This window comes from Pleurodeles waltl, chromosome 4_1 (genome assembly GCF_031143425.1).
Source record: "Pleurodeles waltl isolate 20211129_DDA chromosome 4_1, aPleWal1.hap1.20221129, whole genome shotgun sequence".
In the NCBI taxonomy this organism is placed as follows: domain Eukaryota; kingdom Metazoa; phylum Chordata; class Amphibia; order Caudata; family Salamandridae; genus Pleurodeles; species Pleurodeles waltl.
In genome coordinates this window covers 282413090-282430423 of record NC_090442.1, presented here as the reverse complement: position 1 = coordinate 282430423, position 17334 = coordinate 282413090, and the positions used below count along the sequence as shown (strand labels likewise).

Here is a 17334-nt window from a genome sequence, read left to right as displayed (position 1 = left end):
TCAGACAGGCACAGAAAGACAGCAAAGGAAACAAAAAAGAGGTAAAGAGCAGCAATTTGTAAAAGTAAACACGTGAAGAGAATGGTCAGAGAAATATGAATTCAGAAAAAGAGGGTGGATAAAGATAGAGGACAACAATAAGAGGCTAAAAGTGAGAGACAAGGGGAAAGAATAAGTAGACACATGAAGAGTACAAAGGGATAGTAGAGAGACAAGGCAAGAGAACATGGGGGATGGAAAGGCAAACCAAGTGATAGATATAGAGGAAGAGGTCTAGAGACAGGGCGGAATGAAAAACATGCTCAGCTACAGCAACAACAATAATGATACTCCATCTATTCCGGCATAGACAAACAATATACTGAAGTTATGATCTTCCTTTTTGAAAAGTAGAGTTTACATCATGACCCTTTTTTGTTTACTCATGGAGAATTGCATCAGCAATAAAAATTGTAGCACCATAAGAAGAATGTTGTAATTTTTGTTTTCATCCCATCATGCTGTTTTTATTCATCTCATGTTTGTCTCTTTCTCATTGTACCAGGTTAATGTATTGCTTCTTGCGCCTGTGACACTGGCGCAGGTTGTTGCCTAGTGGAAAATGGAAGAGACTCCTTGTGTGAAAATGCTTTTGTGCCTAATCTAGAGATTTCAACCCTTTGGTCTTTTCCATGGGCCAGCTTCTAACAATTTGAGTTCCAGTTTGAACATCTTGGAGAAATCTCCATCCCGCATTCAATCAGCCCAAATATCTTTAACAAGCCTGTAACACTTTTCTTGCTTATTTGGACTCTCTGCAGGCTGGTTTGGTACGCCACTCTTACCTCCTTATTTTCCTTAAACAAACAGCTGAAGCTGTTTTTATGCCGCAACCAGTACAAGTTGCAGTTCAGGAGAGAGTTTTTCTTCCATTACAAAAAATACATTTTCAAAAAAGGGAACAGGTATATGGTTCCTATGAATCAATTAGGACTGCACATTTGGGCAGCACAGACTTCAGATTATAGAGACTCAGTCCAGGTATACCAACACTACCTGCTGACAAAATTCCTAGCTGGCCTCACCTGAACCCCTATCTTTACCAGGTTACCAGGTGGTATCAGCAACCTTGAGCATGACTACTCTGATTCTTAAGGAAGTTGTGGAAACAGATCTACCTTTTTGTTGTCACTCTCAAGTCCAAGGTGGACACAAGAAAAATATAAAAATAACTTTTCAAATATTTATTAAAAACATTGTATTCTTGCATAGAAAGCATGGGCTGTGGTTATTAGGCAGATGAAACATAGCTTGGTAACCAGCATTGTAAGAATAGTAAAAAAAGATAAGCAATTCGATCATTGTAGAGTTACACTGTTGTTACACTCCTACCTAGAACTACCTATACTATTGAGAGCATAGTGGGTGTACCCTCTGCCAGATCTACTGGGATAGCCTAGTTCCCCCATTCCTGGTGTGTACGCCAGGAAGCTGGTCTGATGTAGTGCGGCGTATCATCCTTTGCAGGATGGAGGTCAGTGTCACTAAGGATGCAACTCTGTCATAGTGCACCTCATTCCAGGATGATCTCAGAAGAAGTGCTCCTCTGCTGAATGTAGCAGAGAGGCAGTTTATATAATGAAAGCACTGTTTGTATCACACTGTGTCAGAGGTGCAGAGCTGATGCAGTGGTTTGTCTACAGCTTTGTAGCTGTCCCAACAGATAGTCATGATACAAAGGCATTGTGTTATATGTGCCCAGCCTTAGACGGATTGTACAGACTGCATGTTTTGTTTTTCTATTATTGTCCCTTAAAGTAACTTGTTATGGATATTCATAGCAGTTACGTGATGGATAACTGTATAATATGGTCCAGTATTGTTATTGAGAGATCCTGATGACATTATAAACCATAAGGCCAAAGACCAAATGGTTTGTTTGTAAATGTCACCAAAACCCCTCAGTTACATTCTTGGACCTTGTTACACATGTTACCTGTTATGTATCTTGTATGTTATGTGCTTATTTGGGATAGTTAGCTTCAAAAATCTGTTTACTTCAAGGTTCAGCTAACAACAAGAACTGACATTAATTAGAATGTGTAGGTTTTCTTTACCTTTCATGAATAAATTGTTGCTGAAACAATGGACAGTCGTAAGGGGTAATGGATGTATGTGATTCTTTGGCTGCAGCGTTTACCACCTAATAAAGGATTCAGCTTTTGCCACTTAATTTGAAGATTTCAGAAAAGAATGTATCTAGCTCAAAGGGCTGAAAGAAATACTGCCAGAGAATATGCAGCATAATTTTACTTTTTATTGTACAATTGAAATACCCGGCCACATAATTGTAACCTCTATGCGGTATAATCCTAGTAACCCATACAATGGTGACATTTATAGACTGTGAGGCTGAAGCCTCATCTGAACCTGGCAACGGCATTATAGGAACATATTACTCATGTTATGTATTATTTTGTTTTATATTAGACCATTTATTAATTAATTTTAGTACTATTTAGAAAGATTTTGAGCTTTTGAACAGCATTCATTTAATATTTGCTGTTTGCCTGAGACTGCAGATGTATCTATCAATGTTTTGTGAAATCTGTTTTTGTTAGGAAACTGTATTGATATTTCAAATATTTAATATTAGAGCTGATTGTGAGTCAGCCATTGAAAAAATGCTATATAACAAGATCGGATTTTTTCACCTAGAAACATTTCATCCCTACCCCAAGACAAAAGTAACTGGGTCTCATCAGCATGGGAGATTATTTTTGCTTCCAGTGCCTCTGCCAAGAATGCAAGAGGAGTAAGATATATATTGAATAAAGTAGGGCTCAAAGCCAAACTCTGGAGATCACAGGACCCAGATGAAACGGGTAGGCACCAGACCTCTTGGCCTCTTGCCTCCAGGAACGAAGCCAGCCATTCCCATGCAAACCCCCTACTTACAAGGCTTTGGAGAGGGCCAGGAGTGTGGAGTGGAGTACCATGTCAAAGACTGCTGACAGATCAAGCATAATCAGCACAGCACTGCCCTCTGCATCTAAGGTACCCCTGACGTAATCTACCACCTCCACTAACACTGTCTCCTTTCTACAATTGGAGCAAAAACCAGATTGACATGGATGCAATAAATTATTTCTTTTCGAAGTAGTGGGACAGCTGATGGTTGACTTGCTTCTCCAGTACTTTTGAGAGGGCCAGAAGCAAAGAGATAAGTCTGTAACTGGATGGATCACCAGGGTCAGCCTAGGGTTTCTTCAGCAGAGGTAACATTTAAACCTGCTTCCAGGCGCTGGCTGCTATAGCTGATGACAGAGAGACATTCAAGAGATTATTGGCTAGTGGATTAATAATATCTACCCCTAAGGCCAAAATGCCTGGGGGGCATGGATCAGAAGGAGAACCTGATTTAAGACTACAGATTGCTAATAGGGATCCTTCCAAAGAGATCAGAGAAACCTATCAAGCTAAGGGGTTGTCTCATATATGAGGCTAGGCTGCTGATTGTCCCCATAATCTCCTATACCTGCATAGGAGGGAGGAGACTGACTTGAATATTTACAATCTTGTTCTGGAAATAGCGAAGAGAACAGTCCTTCTCTCCCCCAATGCCCTTCAAAAAGCCTGTGCCTGAATCTTGTGAAAAGCTCTCCACACCAGAGACACTAACCCACCTTGTGGTTGAGTCCTCCCTTACACAAGGCCACCTAAATTTAATCAAATAGTGGTCAGCCCAGACTAACAAAGTGGGAGTATCCACTTCCAATGTTACATTAGAGAATATCTGATCTAGAACATGACCAGCTTGATGCATAGGCTCAAAAATAAATAGGGACAATGCAAAGGAAGAAATGCTCCCTTAAAGGGAGACATCCTTCTTCTCCCCAGTGATATCCATTTGGAAATTAAAGAATAAAGTGAGTGTATCTCAAGGCCACATGTGTCAAGGCACTACACAAGAAATTGAGGAAGGACCTGCGGACCCCGGGGGTCAATAAACTAGTACTTCAACCAGGGATTGATTAGGTGGTAGGGTGGAGAAAAAAACGAGTGCCCCCGCTCCTTCCAGATGCACTATAGGAATGTGCAGTAAATGTTGTCCATGAGTATCATAGCAACTCCTCCTCCACTACCACTCAAGTAATCCTCTTTGCATATTTTATAAGCCTTAGAACTTGCAGTGAAGATTGCAGGGCCACAGGATTCAATTAACCAGGTTTCAGTTAAACATAGTACCTCAGGATTCTCCTCACTTAAGAGACTCAAAAGACTGCATCCTGTTCTATGCATATTTAGGCAGTGATCAAGGCTGCTGAAAAATCCAGAGTCATACTACTCTTCGACCTAGGCAACGGAATGTCATTTTTGCATTGACGTGAGAAATGAACATGATAGCCACACTGTGCACAGACATCATCAGTTGAGATGGGGGTTATAGGGCCATGGACAAACAATTCTTTGTGGGGGATAAATTAAACAGTTGTTCAGGGCTATAAGTAAACCGAGATTTACCTTCTCGGGCAAAATGAGCATAGTGCCTGGTGCTGGCTGCTTCTGGGATGCAGACGGGCTTGCCTTTGTTGCGCCGGCAGTGCGCCCACTGTGCATCCGCGGCGCAACCTGCTTTAAAAGTATATGGCCCCCAGGATGCTAGAGTGCGCACTTACAAAATGGTGGCTCTAGCTGTCCCAGACAAGAAAAAAAGCCGAAATGCCAATGGCAGTACAAAAAAGAATTATGAGCTGCTCCCACCTCCAGTTCAAAAGTTTGTGCAAATCACGCATATATTAAGCCCAAAATCATTAAAACTTGATCAGTTTGAAACAACACTAAAATCAGGAATCAATAGTTAAAACCCTCAGTGCCCCCACCTTAGTGCAGTCGCATCCATGCCACAACCTGCTTTAAAAGCAAATGGCCCCCACGAAGCTAGAGCTCACACTTACCAAATTGGCAGCTCTAACTGTCCCAAACATGAATAATGGTTGAAATGCCGATGGCAGTGCAAAAAAGAATTATTAGCTGCTATGTCCTCCCATTGAAAGGTTAGTGCAAATCATGCATACCTTTGGTAAATAATGTCACTTTCCCTCATACTACCTTGGTGTTCTCCAACACTTGCCAAAGACAGAAGTGGCAGTGGTCAACCATATTTTGTCCACAGATAGTGATATTCAGAAAATATATCAATAAAGCTGTTTCAGAATTTCTCCAAGACCACAACTGGGGCTCTATGTACCATAACAACTTACCCTTCGATATGGGCGGAGTCCATTTCACAGACGGAGGCAACAGGGTGTTCCTCAACAACTTAAAAGACCTCATCCTGTTCTATGTCTAAATATATTCTACACACCATGAACACAAAGGATCTTTTCAGAGCTAACTCTCTTCCTAAACACTGGTTCTTTCGGTTTTCATATCAAAACATTTCCAACTCGGATCCACCTCAGATCCTTGGTCAAATAAGGGGTCTGCCAGCTATGTTACAGGTGGATCCACGTTAGATTCGTAGAGCTGTTCCCAACCAAAAGCACACATTCAATACAAGGCAGCAACACCCTTAATAAAACATATCCTAGTGCAATTTATATAACTGTATCAATGTCTGTGGGTGGGTGGGTAGGTAGCAGTGTAAGTGACTGAGCAGTTGTGTGAGAAGCTCTCTCATGCCTGTATGGGTGTGCAAGTATTTTTTTGCATCTATGAGTGGGTGTGTAAGTGGCTGCATAGGTGTGTGAATACATGTGTGAGTGGTTGTGTGGATGTAAAAGTGGTTCCTTGAGCCTGTGAGTGGGTGTATGAGTGCATGTGTCACTGGCTGTGTGCTTCTGTAAGTGGGTGTATAAGTGGCTGCATAGGAATGTGAGTGGGTGTTTGAGTGGTTGTGTGGGTGTGTACCTGAGTGTGTGAGTGTGTGATGAATGTTTGAGTGGGTGTGTTAGTGTTTGTGTGAATTGGTGTGTGATATGTTCTCTAGGTCTGTAATTGGGTGTGCAAGTGGTTATCTGCGTGTGTGTGTGTGTGTGTGTAAGTGGCTGTCTGGGTCTCTGAGTGGTGTGTCAGTAGTTGTGTGGGTGGATGTGTCAGTGGTTTTGCTGTATAGGTGTGTGAGTGGGTGTGTAAGTAGCTGTATGGGTATGTGAGTGGCTGTATGGGTGTGTATGTGGCTGTTTGAGTGGGTGTTTGAGTGCCTGTGTGGGTCTTTGAGTCAGTGTATGAGTGGTTATGTGGGTGTATAGGTTGGTGTGTGAGTGGGTGGGTGAGGGGTGAGTCTCTATGTGGCTCTGTGAGTCAGAATGAGATTTGTGTGGGTGTGTGAGTTGGTGTGGGAGTGGTTGTGTGGGTCTGTGACTGGGTGTGGTAGTGGTTTTGTGAGTCTATGAGTGGAAGTGTGAGTGGTTGTATAAGTGGTTGTGGGTGTGCAAGTGGTTTTGTGGGACTGAGTGGGTGTGTCAGTGGCTTTATGGGTGTGTGAGTAGTTGTGTAGGTCTGTGAGTGGGTGTATGAGTGGGTGTGAATGTCTGTGTGGGTCTGTGACTGGGTGTGATAGTGGTTTTGTGGGTCTGCAAGTGGTTGTGAAAGTGAGTGTGTCAGTGGCTGGTTTGGTCTGTGACTGGGTGTGGTAGTGGTTTTGTGGGTCTATGAGTGGATGGGTGAGTGGCTCTCTGGGTGTGTGAGTGGGTGTGGGGCTGCGTGTGGGAGTGGGAGTGGCTGTTTTTGTCTGTGACTGGATGTGGTATGATTTTGTGGGTCTGTGGATGGGTGTGTGAGTGTTTGAATGTGTGTATGAGTGGCTGTGTGGGTCTGTGAGTGGGTGTGTGAGTGCTTTTGTGAGTTTGTGAGTAGGTGTGTCAGTGACTGTATGGGTGTGTGTGTGTGGTTATGTGGGTGTGTGAGGGGTGTGGCAGTGGCTGTATGGGTGTGTGTGTGTGGTTATTTGGGTGTGTGAGTGGGTGTGGCAGTGGCTGTATGAGTCTGTGAGTGGATATGGTAGTGGTTTTGTGGACCTGTGAGTGGGTGTGTAAGTGTGTTAATGGGTATGTTAATGGCTGTGTTGGTCTGTGAGTGGGTATATGTGTTTTTTAATTGGGGTCTGGATCTGCAGATCCATCGTGGATTCACACAATGGCAGGCTGAGTGCCGTTGTGGATGAACAGATCCTTGCGCACCCCCAAAAATACGTTTGGTCAATTGCTTGGCCATGAGAGGTCCCTCAAAGACCCCTCCATCAGTCCCCTAGGGTCTACCCTGACCCCTTCTGTCAGTTAGAAGCTTTATTTTTGTTTCCCGGGACCCGAGTCAACAGACAAAATGACAGCTGCAACTTTCCTCTAAGGTTATTGCTGTTGGCGCATGGATCTGCAGATCCGCCATGGTTAATCCATGTCTCTATATATACATAACTCTTTTTTTCTTTAACAACTCTAAAACTTCTGAACATATTTACACCAAATTACAAAAAAAGATCTTCCTGGACACAAATCTAGCTTTCTGTCAGATTTGGTGCAATTCTGTTCAGCGGTTCGGACTGTAATCATGTCTAAAATCACTATGGGAAATTGCACGGGGAAAATGTGTTTTGGGATCCCCCTTTTTTCTCTGTCCCCGCTTGACGAATCACCTCAATACTTTCCAGACACCAGCTGAAGAGACTGGCACACTGGTTTTGAAAATTTAGTGAAAATTCATCAAACAGCGCCAAAGTTATTAGCAAAACAAAAACCATGTTTCCTACGGAAACCAGGTCCTAACTATAACTACCTACTGTGATCACTAGTAGGTAAGATAGATAGATAGATAGATAGATAGATAGATAGATAGATAGATAGATAGATAGATAGATAGATAGATAGATAGATGTGTGTCCGCAGTGTAATTTGAGTGTGGAGACCATAACACTCAAGTGTATCATAACACCCCTCAACTCCCTCATCAATAGTAATAAATAACATATTACACTCTGCGCATCAATGGTTCATGCAGATGTAAATGCATGATAGAGATAGATTCACGAGTGCTATGGATGTGAGTTGTATTTCTGTAAGATGGGGGTCCTGGGAAGGATTACCTGGGGAACAAGAGGTCTCGCCCCCAGGAGGTTTGGGAAATGGCACAGTCCGCGGGTGCTGTTTGGGCGTTTTTTTGAGCTATTCAAGGGTGGTATAATTGGGTGCCATTTTATGGTCTGGCCCCCATTTTGAAATAGCGACACAGTGGCCGTTTGGTAGTTGGAAGTTTTCCCCTAGCCTCCCACCACAATGGTGATGACTCTAAGGGTTTTTTTTGGTTGGGGGGAGGCAAGTAGGAGCTGAGGGAGCTTCGTTGGAAATAGGTGCACAAAAGGGTATGTTTTGTACGTTGTCCCTGGGAGCAGGTGCAGGCAGAGACTGAGATAGTTTCACATGACAAGTATAACAGGGAAGGAAGGCAGATCTGACAAGACACCTTCACAGTCGAAGGGGGTGGACAGCAGCAGGACAACTCAGACTCAAATATTCTTGGGGGGTATGGGGCAGCAGGAGATTATTAAGGTGAAAAACGGATTCAGTTAAGAAATCATTACCAAAAGGAACAGTATATTAAGAGATTACAAGGTTAAGGAAAAAGGGATGGGGGTGGGTAGGGGAGGAGGGAGGATTTTTGACAGGTTAAAAATCAATGTATAGTGAGGTTACTAGTTTTGTGAGGCCAAGGGCCAAGGGTTTTTACTTTGTGAGTGCACCGGTCTCCAATAAAGCGGACTTTTACACACACAAAAGGTGTGGTGGTAGTGCCTTCTTTCCCAAATGTTTGTATTGGACTGAAGTATACAGAGGATATCCTTGTGATTATTTTTCTTTTTGGTCACGTTTTATGCATGTAATAAAGCGTTTCGTTTTTCACATGCCTTTTCGATACAATTGTTCAGATTCCTAACTAGTGAAACCTCTCTTTTGGCAGGAAGATCAGCTCGACTCCAGCAGGCTAGTCCGCCATTTTCACTACACTGTGTGGCCGGACCACGGAGTGCCAGAAACAACCCAGTCCCTCATCCAGTTTGTACGAACTGTCAGGGATTATATCAACAGGACTCCAGGCGCTGGGCCGGCTGTGGTGCACTGCAGGTAAGGACTCCGAGGAAATGTCAGGCGCTCCGGGGCGCCATGGGAAGCCACCCCGCTGGCTCCTTAAATGTCACATGCAGGTGACAGAAAGATGCATCGCTGATAACACTGAAGGCGCGTGTGTCTTAGTGGGAAAAAGAAATCTGGAAATACGAGCAGGCCCATGTAATTCTTTCATCAATATGAATAGATTTTAGAAACATACATCTTATTTACTGTCAGTTTGCGGCCTCGTTAAAGGGAAAGTTTGTGCTGACTGCACTGACACACACGCGTGAACAGTTTGGCTCATAACACTCAGTGTTAGCGTGTACATATGTAATACCTCTACGCAACTACAACGCAATAAAGGACCAGACAAAACGCAATATGAATGGAAACCAAACAGGCATTTTCAAAGTAGAGAGAAAAGAAGGGCTTCGGTTTTTATAACAGTATATTGATTCGTGCCAACAAACACACGTCACTGCACCTGGGAAAAACAGAGCAAAAAATAATGTTGAAAGCTCAACAGATGAAGAGCGTTGAAAAGCAGAACAACAAATAAGGGGGGGGGGGGTGGATCCCCCTTTGAGTGAGTGATGGGATTCTGCCATCACCGGAGGCTGCTGGGGGCGGGATTGCTGGTGAGAGAGCAGCACTGGTACAGTGGTGTAACGCAAAGGGATCCACCCCCACCCACCCCCGCAGAATGGGATGAGGCACCCCTGAGTCTCCTACCTCTGACAGACTTGCATTGGCCCAGAGAGTTGGGGGCCCTTATGTGAAATCTGCACTGGTCCAGGTCTCACGTCTTCATAGATCCCCCCCACCCCCTCCCTGAAGCTCTAGTCCAGGCCTGAAGTAAAAGAATATTGATTGTGGATTCTCCTCAGGTGATAATGTCTTCGACCCGAAATCATCTCATGGTTTGCTAATCAGGAGCCCCAGCATTAGTGTCTTTCTAACCTAAAATGAATAGGCCTCAAAGTGTTTGGCCTTTCTTGACAGAATGTTGTAAAGTGGTGCTTCCAGCAGCCACATGACATATACACAAAATAAACTCCCCAGAAAGCTACAGGGAGAAAGAAGGCTTTTAAAACATCACTCATAAGAGAGAGGAATACAGAGGATTATTTAAGAAGTGTGTAGATATAGGTTTCCGCTCTTGTGAGACAGTAAGTGACAGGCTAGAAGGTGGAGAGGAGCTGGAGAGTGCCAAGCCCTGAACACCAAAGAGTTTTGGGTGGCACCGCCTGACTCCTTTTGAATATTCAAATAAAACTACTTGCAGACAAGGGCATGTAAAAAGCCCTTCGAGCTGTCATTGGCTCACCATTAGGTAGTGCAGGCTGAGCTCAAGACAACTGCTAGTGTGGTGGAGGAGGTTGGAATCAACAGTTATAGTGCTATCAGCTTAGAGCAATGTTTCTCAGAGTGTAGGTCAAAGCAATGTTTCTCAGGGTGTAGGTCGTGACCTAAGAGCTGGTTTTTGGTGGGTCGGTGGGTAGTGAAGTTGGAGATTGGTGTTACAATCTCTGCTCACTTTGCAGTCAGAGAAAGAAAAGTAAAGTGAAATATTTGAATCTTGCGGGGACATAAGGAGTGTGAAAGAAAAAGTGGTAGGATGTAATGATTTTGTAACACACTACAAATGTTAATACCTGTAAATTAACTGTACACATTCAGCAGCTAGGAAAGTGTAAATGAAACACATTTTTGTTTGTAATTTCGAAGTGTGAAGAAAACAAAGATTCTAATAGGATCAAAACAAATCAAGACACTCTGCGTGGTGATGGACAAATGATAAATATTCGCTGAAATCCACTTTCCTCATATTATCATTTGTTTGCTGTATAGTCGTATCAGTAAAACTGCATGTTTGTGCACAACTCCTGATCCTCGAGTTCACAGTTTTTTGTGTGTCATTTTTGTTTTCGTTGTGCTTATGCTTTTTCACAGAATTTTCACCGGTGGAATACCACTTTGCGTGCAAAATATCTTGTGTCACCTGTAAACTGAATTTGCGGTCTGCCTAGAAGTGCAATACTAACATTGTTAACTGCCGACCTTAGAAAGTATATCACATGACTTTTATACACAAATGCTGTACAATTTTCATTCAGATTACCATAATGGGCAAATTTGTACAAAAATTATGCTTTACGAAAAATTAAAATTTTGCCCACCCATAGATGACAAGTAGTGATAAATGCAGATTTATATTCTGGCTTGTGGTTCTTTCCCCAGCGCAGGGCAGTAGCGCTCAGGGCAGAAGATATGCCGGGAGGCTTCGCAGTAGAGCATAAGGCAGAACGTCGGCAGGTCTTGCAGTACCTCTTCTTGGCTGCAGGACTGCTGGGTCTTTTGCAAGATCTGTTGCAATGCATCTCCTTTTCAGGGCCGGCAAGGCTTCTGTCTCCACTAGTAATGGGGAAAGAGTCCTGGGCTTGTATACTTTCTCCCCATGATACGTATTCATGTGGTAGCACCACTGACAGGTTTCCAAGCACATTTTGAGGTCTCAGACATGTTTAAGAACTGCAACTGGACAGATTCCTCAATACCCTTCAGTATAAGAGAGCGTCACTACAGCTAGAATTCTCTTTTCCTTTCAAGGTTTAAAGCATCTATTCTTGCATAAAGGCAGCCCAGGTCCCAACACCCCACTATTCTGCGGGCTTCTTAGGAGCCTGAAGGCCAGTCCTGGAAGAAACCTGCAGTTCAGCAGGGAACAGGAAGTCAAGAAACGATGTCCTCTTGCAAAGAGGGAAGTAATTCAAAGGTCTTCAGAACATGCTCACAAAAGAGCATCAAAAAGAAGAAGCACATATATTAATTTGTTCAGATAAAACGCCTAAATTAACCTCTCCTCATGGACGTCACTTAGGGGTTGCCAGGGGTCGCAGCTTCAACCCCAGCTTGCCCCTTGCGACCCCTGGCACTGTATTTGTGACCCCTGGCCTCAGAGGTGGCAAAATCAGTGCCAGGAACACAGGGGCAGCTCATCCTTCTGGACGTTGCTTGGGGCGCCACTTCCTTGTTTTCAATCATTTTTTTAATTACACTAATAGTGAATAATGCATTATTTACTGTTAGTGTAATAACAATGGAGTGCAGTTAGCTGGAAAAGGCCTTCCTTGGTAGCCGAGGGAAGTAAAAAACATTTAAATGTATGTCATGTGCTTGCAGGTAAGACTGTGCTTATGTAAAACAGTGTGTGTATGAGTGAATGTGTGTGTATGTGAAAGCATGTGTGTGTGTGTGTGAGTTAAAGTAAATATGAAAAGGCGCGTGATGTCACTTCCGCTACACCTGGCATTTTGGTGAATTGACGTCCATGCCTATCCTTGATTTTTCTGATTTAGCATACATGAATATTTCCCCACAAAGTTTAGCTCAAGAACAACTCTTGTAGGACCGTGCGTTCCAGTTTCCAAAGTCCCCCAGGCTCAGTACGTAAGCTGAGGGTTTTTTTTTGTTTTTTTTTTACTCTCCCTCTTTCTCTCTCTCTCTCGCTCTCTCCCACCCAAACCCGGGTTTCTCTCTTTCTCCTTCCCTCTTGATGCCTTTCTCCCCCTACACTCTTTCTTTCTCCCTCTCTCCGAGGCTCTGGCCATAAACAAGCCACATACAAGACACAAATCTGCAGTTACAAGCCAAGGCAGGAGAATCCAGTTTCGTTTCATTTTATTTTATAAATTATCTAGTGCAAGCAATGCCATTACAGTTATATTGAACTGAGAGCAACTCATTTAGCCAGACAGGAGTTGTCAAATAAAATACAACTGTTGGGGATTATCCCTGGGGTATGTGCTTTATGCATCTGTGTTGCCAAAATCAAGTGCTTAACTCTCTAACAAATTGGGATCTTTGTAGCCCATAATAGGGAATAATACCAACAAATATGCCTCATAAATCATTCCTTTGTCTATATATTATGAAACGAAACGTGAATAGCATTTATTTTTACATAGAATTTTGCAGATTGTGTTGTCATGCAGTGACGAATAAACCCAATTGCCACAACATGTGTTTCTAGGAAACCTGTCTTTATAATATCTTATTTGCATATAATGCTTTGTCCTGTACTTCTGCCATCCAGTACAGCTTTAAAGGTGTAAAGCTGTAAATCCCTGGAAAGCACATATGTTAAGATTATTCAATTTAGCGGTAAATATACTAATCTCAGAAGGACTGAAGGCCCAATCAACCTTATCAGGTTTCGAACTTTTGACTCGGGCGTGTGCAAAGCTTCTTCTTTTTCTTTCTTTCACCAGCGCTAGCTTGTTTGTCTTTACATTTGTTCTAGGTTTTTTCAGAAGATAACTCAATTCTCACTGTAATCGAACCCAATTACACATGCCGAACTGGCAACGCTTTTATTATTTATATCTGCAAGTTTACCGTTTGCCGAATTTTCTTGTGCACAAATGGAAAAAAGCAAACCTTTATTACCTTCCCATACTTGTATTGATTTCCATAAAACTTTGCAAATATTGCAATAAAAAACGTTGAACTTTGCACACTGTGGGACTCAGTTCCACTATTTAGACTAATAGTCTTCGTATTATTGTGTCTAAGAATGAGAGAGCCAGTGAAGCCCTGAATGGAATTCCCAGTGTATCAGTGACTATGCTTCCATATGTTTTCTTGCATATGATCACTGCTTGCCCTTGTGCTGTGAACCCTGTGTTCCCCATAATGGGTTTTCCAATTGACGTTTGTAAGAGACTGTTAGTTTGCCTTCCAATGAGTGCATTGCTTGCTTTTGCATAGTATTGTGGAAATCCCAGTGTTAACATTTGGGTGTTCTTCTCTGGTGCTGTGTAAGTGGGCTTTTCGGTCTATGGGCCCACTAGACTTCCAGCTAGTCCCACAACTCATGAGTACAGAAGAAAAGAAGATGGACATTTAAATAGAAGAGTCTCAATAATGCCGCCATGTTGTTGCTTCCTGTGTGGGAGGGGTGGAAGAGTGCTAAATTAGTGCAGTGGGCAGCGTTCCCATTGGTGCACTGCCTGTTTGCTGTACACAGCTTTGACAACTCAACCATGATAGCCTGACCTTTTCATTTTCATGCTCTACTTGCCCTACATCAGCACCTGCTTCAAGTGTTTCATATCGCTTGACAAGAAGCCACTTGTATAAAAATATCAGGCACACAAAGGAATGAAAGCGTGAGATGTTGTTCAGTTGTCATATTCGATTATGTGGGAAAGTTCTAACGAGTCCAATTTCAGTTTCTTATAAACACTAGAAGATGGGCCAGTGAAAAAGGTGAGGGTCTAGCAACCTAACTGGTGGTCTCAGATCTAAGAATAGGCGATAGAAGTCTACGATTTGACGTCCATCCTAAACTTAGTTGCTCTTTGTAGTTCAATTGAAGTATGTTTCATATTGCAGAATGAGTTCAGTAGATTGTACAAAGGCCTCGTATTAAACGTAATGTATGTCATGGTAGAATAAAATTAGAAACATTGTCAGTGTTCCTGTACTGGTTCAGAGAGTGTAACCCCGCTCAAGCAGCAACAAAAGTCTCTGTCATGGTGAAACACAAACAAAGCCCAAACTAGCCTGTGCTTACCCTCTAGTAACTTGGCATGAAGCAGTCAGGCTTAACTCGTGTAAAATACTGAAAACACAACACAAGAAAAAAAACCACACCAATTTAGAAAAATAGAGTCAAACAAACGTTTGTAGTTCTAAAAATTTCGTCGCGGTTCTAAAACGTTTGGGAAGCACTCTCTGTCACACCTTAAATCACATTCTTCGGCAATTGATGCCCTCCTCATGTCCTGCATTGGCAAGCTGTCTGAAAATCAGAGTCCAAATGAAGCAAATCTACTTTCCCCCAATTTGAAACATACATACCCTTTCCCTTAGAATGTGCAGTGCTCAGCCTTCAAAGCCCTATCTCTGCCAGATCTCACTGACACATTCAGCTCTCTTAAAGCCACTTCTTATTATGATGTCTTACAAATGTCCCCCATTGAAACTCTACCTGGGGATGCTTACATGCCCTTACTTACCATTGTCAATGCCTCCCTCACTCAAGTCATCTTTCCAAATGCTTTCAAGACAGGCCAGATCCACCCACTCCTAAAGAAAGGTACACTACACCATGATGACCTCACCAACTACTGGCTTGCCATTCAGGTATCATTCATTGGCAAGATCACATTGCCGCCATTATCTCCTGAACGTCTACCACTTGCGCTTCAGATCACACTGCAGTACAAAGAACACACCCTTACACATCATAGGCAGGGGTCTTCAATGTTTTTTGTAACAAGGGCTTTTTATTTTCAATGAAAATTATCTTGAGCTACTGATAATAGTAGTGTTGTCATACTGACAATATCAAACAAGTTTATATTAGTGGCCTCCCTATGCAAGATTAAAAGCAGTGATCCCATCAGTGCATCAGGCAGGGTTACCAGCTTTATGTAAAAAAGGCACTGTTAATTTAGAATGCCTTTCCGTGATAATACTTAACAGCCGTAGCTGCAGTGCTTATGGCATGTAATATTAGAAATAGGTTTCCACAATGCCACATGATTTATCACTCAAACGTCAGCTTTAAATTATTTTGGAAATTCAACTACTTTTCTTCAGAGAACATCTTATGAGTTCTTAAAATACACACACTTTTGTGTCAAATACACATTTTTATTTTCGTATAGATATATTAATTCCTTCAAACAAAACACTCTAGTTTAGAAGACTGGGCTGCACACAGGCGAGCTTCTCAGAGGCAGCTGGAGAGCTACCAGTAGCTCATGAGCTACTCATTGGAAAACCTTGTCATTGCCGATGTCATGTTGAGCACAGATGAAGATGCCCCCTGGCTATACATTTTGTGGGACATCTCAGTTGCCTTCAACACATTTGACTATCCCACCCACATTTGCACCCTAAAGTCTCAAATTGGATTCACTAATAATGTTCTTCACTGATTTTCCGCCTACTTTTCCAACCAACACCAATTTGATTTCATGGTCACCTGCAGGTCGCAAAAGAGCCCTTCCAACTGAAGCCTCCTAGGGCTACATACTGCCTCCTGTTATCTTCAACCTTTACATAGAGCCGCTTTGTGCTCTACTTACAGATAACATTTAGATACACCAACGTGCTGATGATACACAACTGTACTTCAAAGTATGCTTTGCTTCAGACAACCAACACTTCAAACACTGTTTGCACATCATCTAGACCTGGATGTCCAGTGCCTACCGGAAGCTCAACCCAACCAATACACAATTCCTGTTATTTGCTGAGAACAACAAAGAAGATACAGTACAAATGGGACTCAATGTCATGAACCTTGAAGGCTTTAAACCCCAACTTTCACCAAAGGACCAGCCACTTGCCCTGGTACCACCTTTCTCTTTCAAAGGAAGTCAAAACCTAGTCTTCAAGAAAGCATCTTCAGAACTGTTGTTCAAGCACTCATACTCCAGCATCTGGATGGTGGTAATGCCCCACGCCGTGATCTTGCAGACTCCACAATCACACCCCTTAGGAGCATCTTCCACACAGCAGCAGTCTCATCCAAGGTAGAAAGAAAAATGATCACAACCACCCCATCCTGGTGGAACTCCATTGGCTCTTGTTGCTGACCTGCATCATCTTCAAAACCAGCTGCTTCATTCTTGAAGCTATTGCGACCAGCACCCGCCAGACAGGCTTATTATCCCTGGTGCATCCCAGCACACTCGCAGCCAGGACACCATCAGACTGCAGACCAAGAAAGATAAAAAACGAAATAACAACAAAAGAGCATGCCTTTTCCATCTGTGCATTCATGGTCTGGAACAACATCCTAATTTCCATCAGGACCAACCTAATGCTGCTCCAATTTAGGAAAGAGTTGAGGACTCACCTTTTTAATGAGCACAACATCACAATGCATAAAACATCCACAGGCCAGCTTCCTCTCCTCCTTGACTGTAAGCATATCATAGACCATGTGCAGTGCTCTGCTGTCTTTTGGCTAGGTTTGCACTATAGAAGCTTCATATAAATACATGCATTCCTATGAACACTTTGTCCCTCATTATAAGTTTGGTGGGCTGCATCTGCCGCCCACCAAACTCATCCCTCCACCTGCCCACCAGTGCGGGCAGAACACCACCGGCCCTATTACAAGTTGACCACCCTGCAGTGAACAGGGCCTTCACATTGCAGCCGTCTCGTAATCGAGCCTGCGGCAATGGGGCTGTGCGGCGGGTGCAGCAGCACCCTTTGCACATCA

At 43.0% G+C, this 17334-nt stretch overlaps 1 protein-coding gene across 2 annotated transcripts in view; it reads left to right on the top strand.

Annotated features, from left to right (window-relative positions):
- PTPRB (protein tyrosine phosphatase receptor type B) overlaps positions 1-17334 on the top strand; it is a 335571-nt gene that overhangs the window by 305650 nt on the left and 12587 nt on the right. For both annotated transcript variants that reach the window (XM_069228335.1, XM_069228338.1), the window contains one exon: positions 8935-9098. In XM_069228335.1, coding sequence (XP_069084436.1) covers positions 8935-9098 — 164 coding nt within the window. The remainder of the gene's footprint in view (positions 1-8934; positions 9099-17334) is intronic.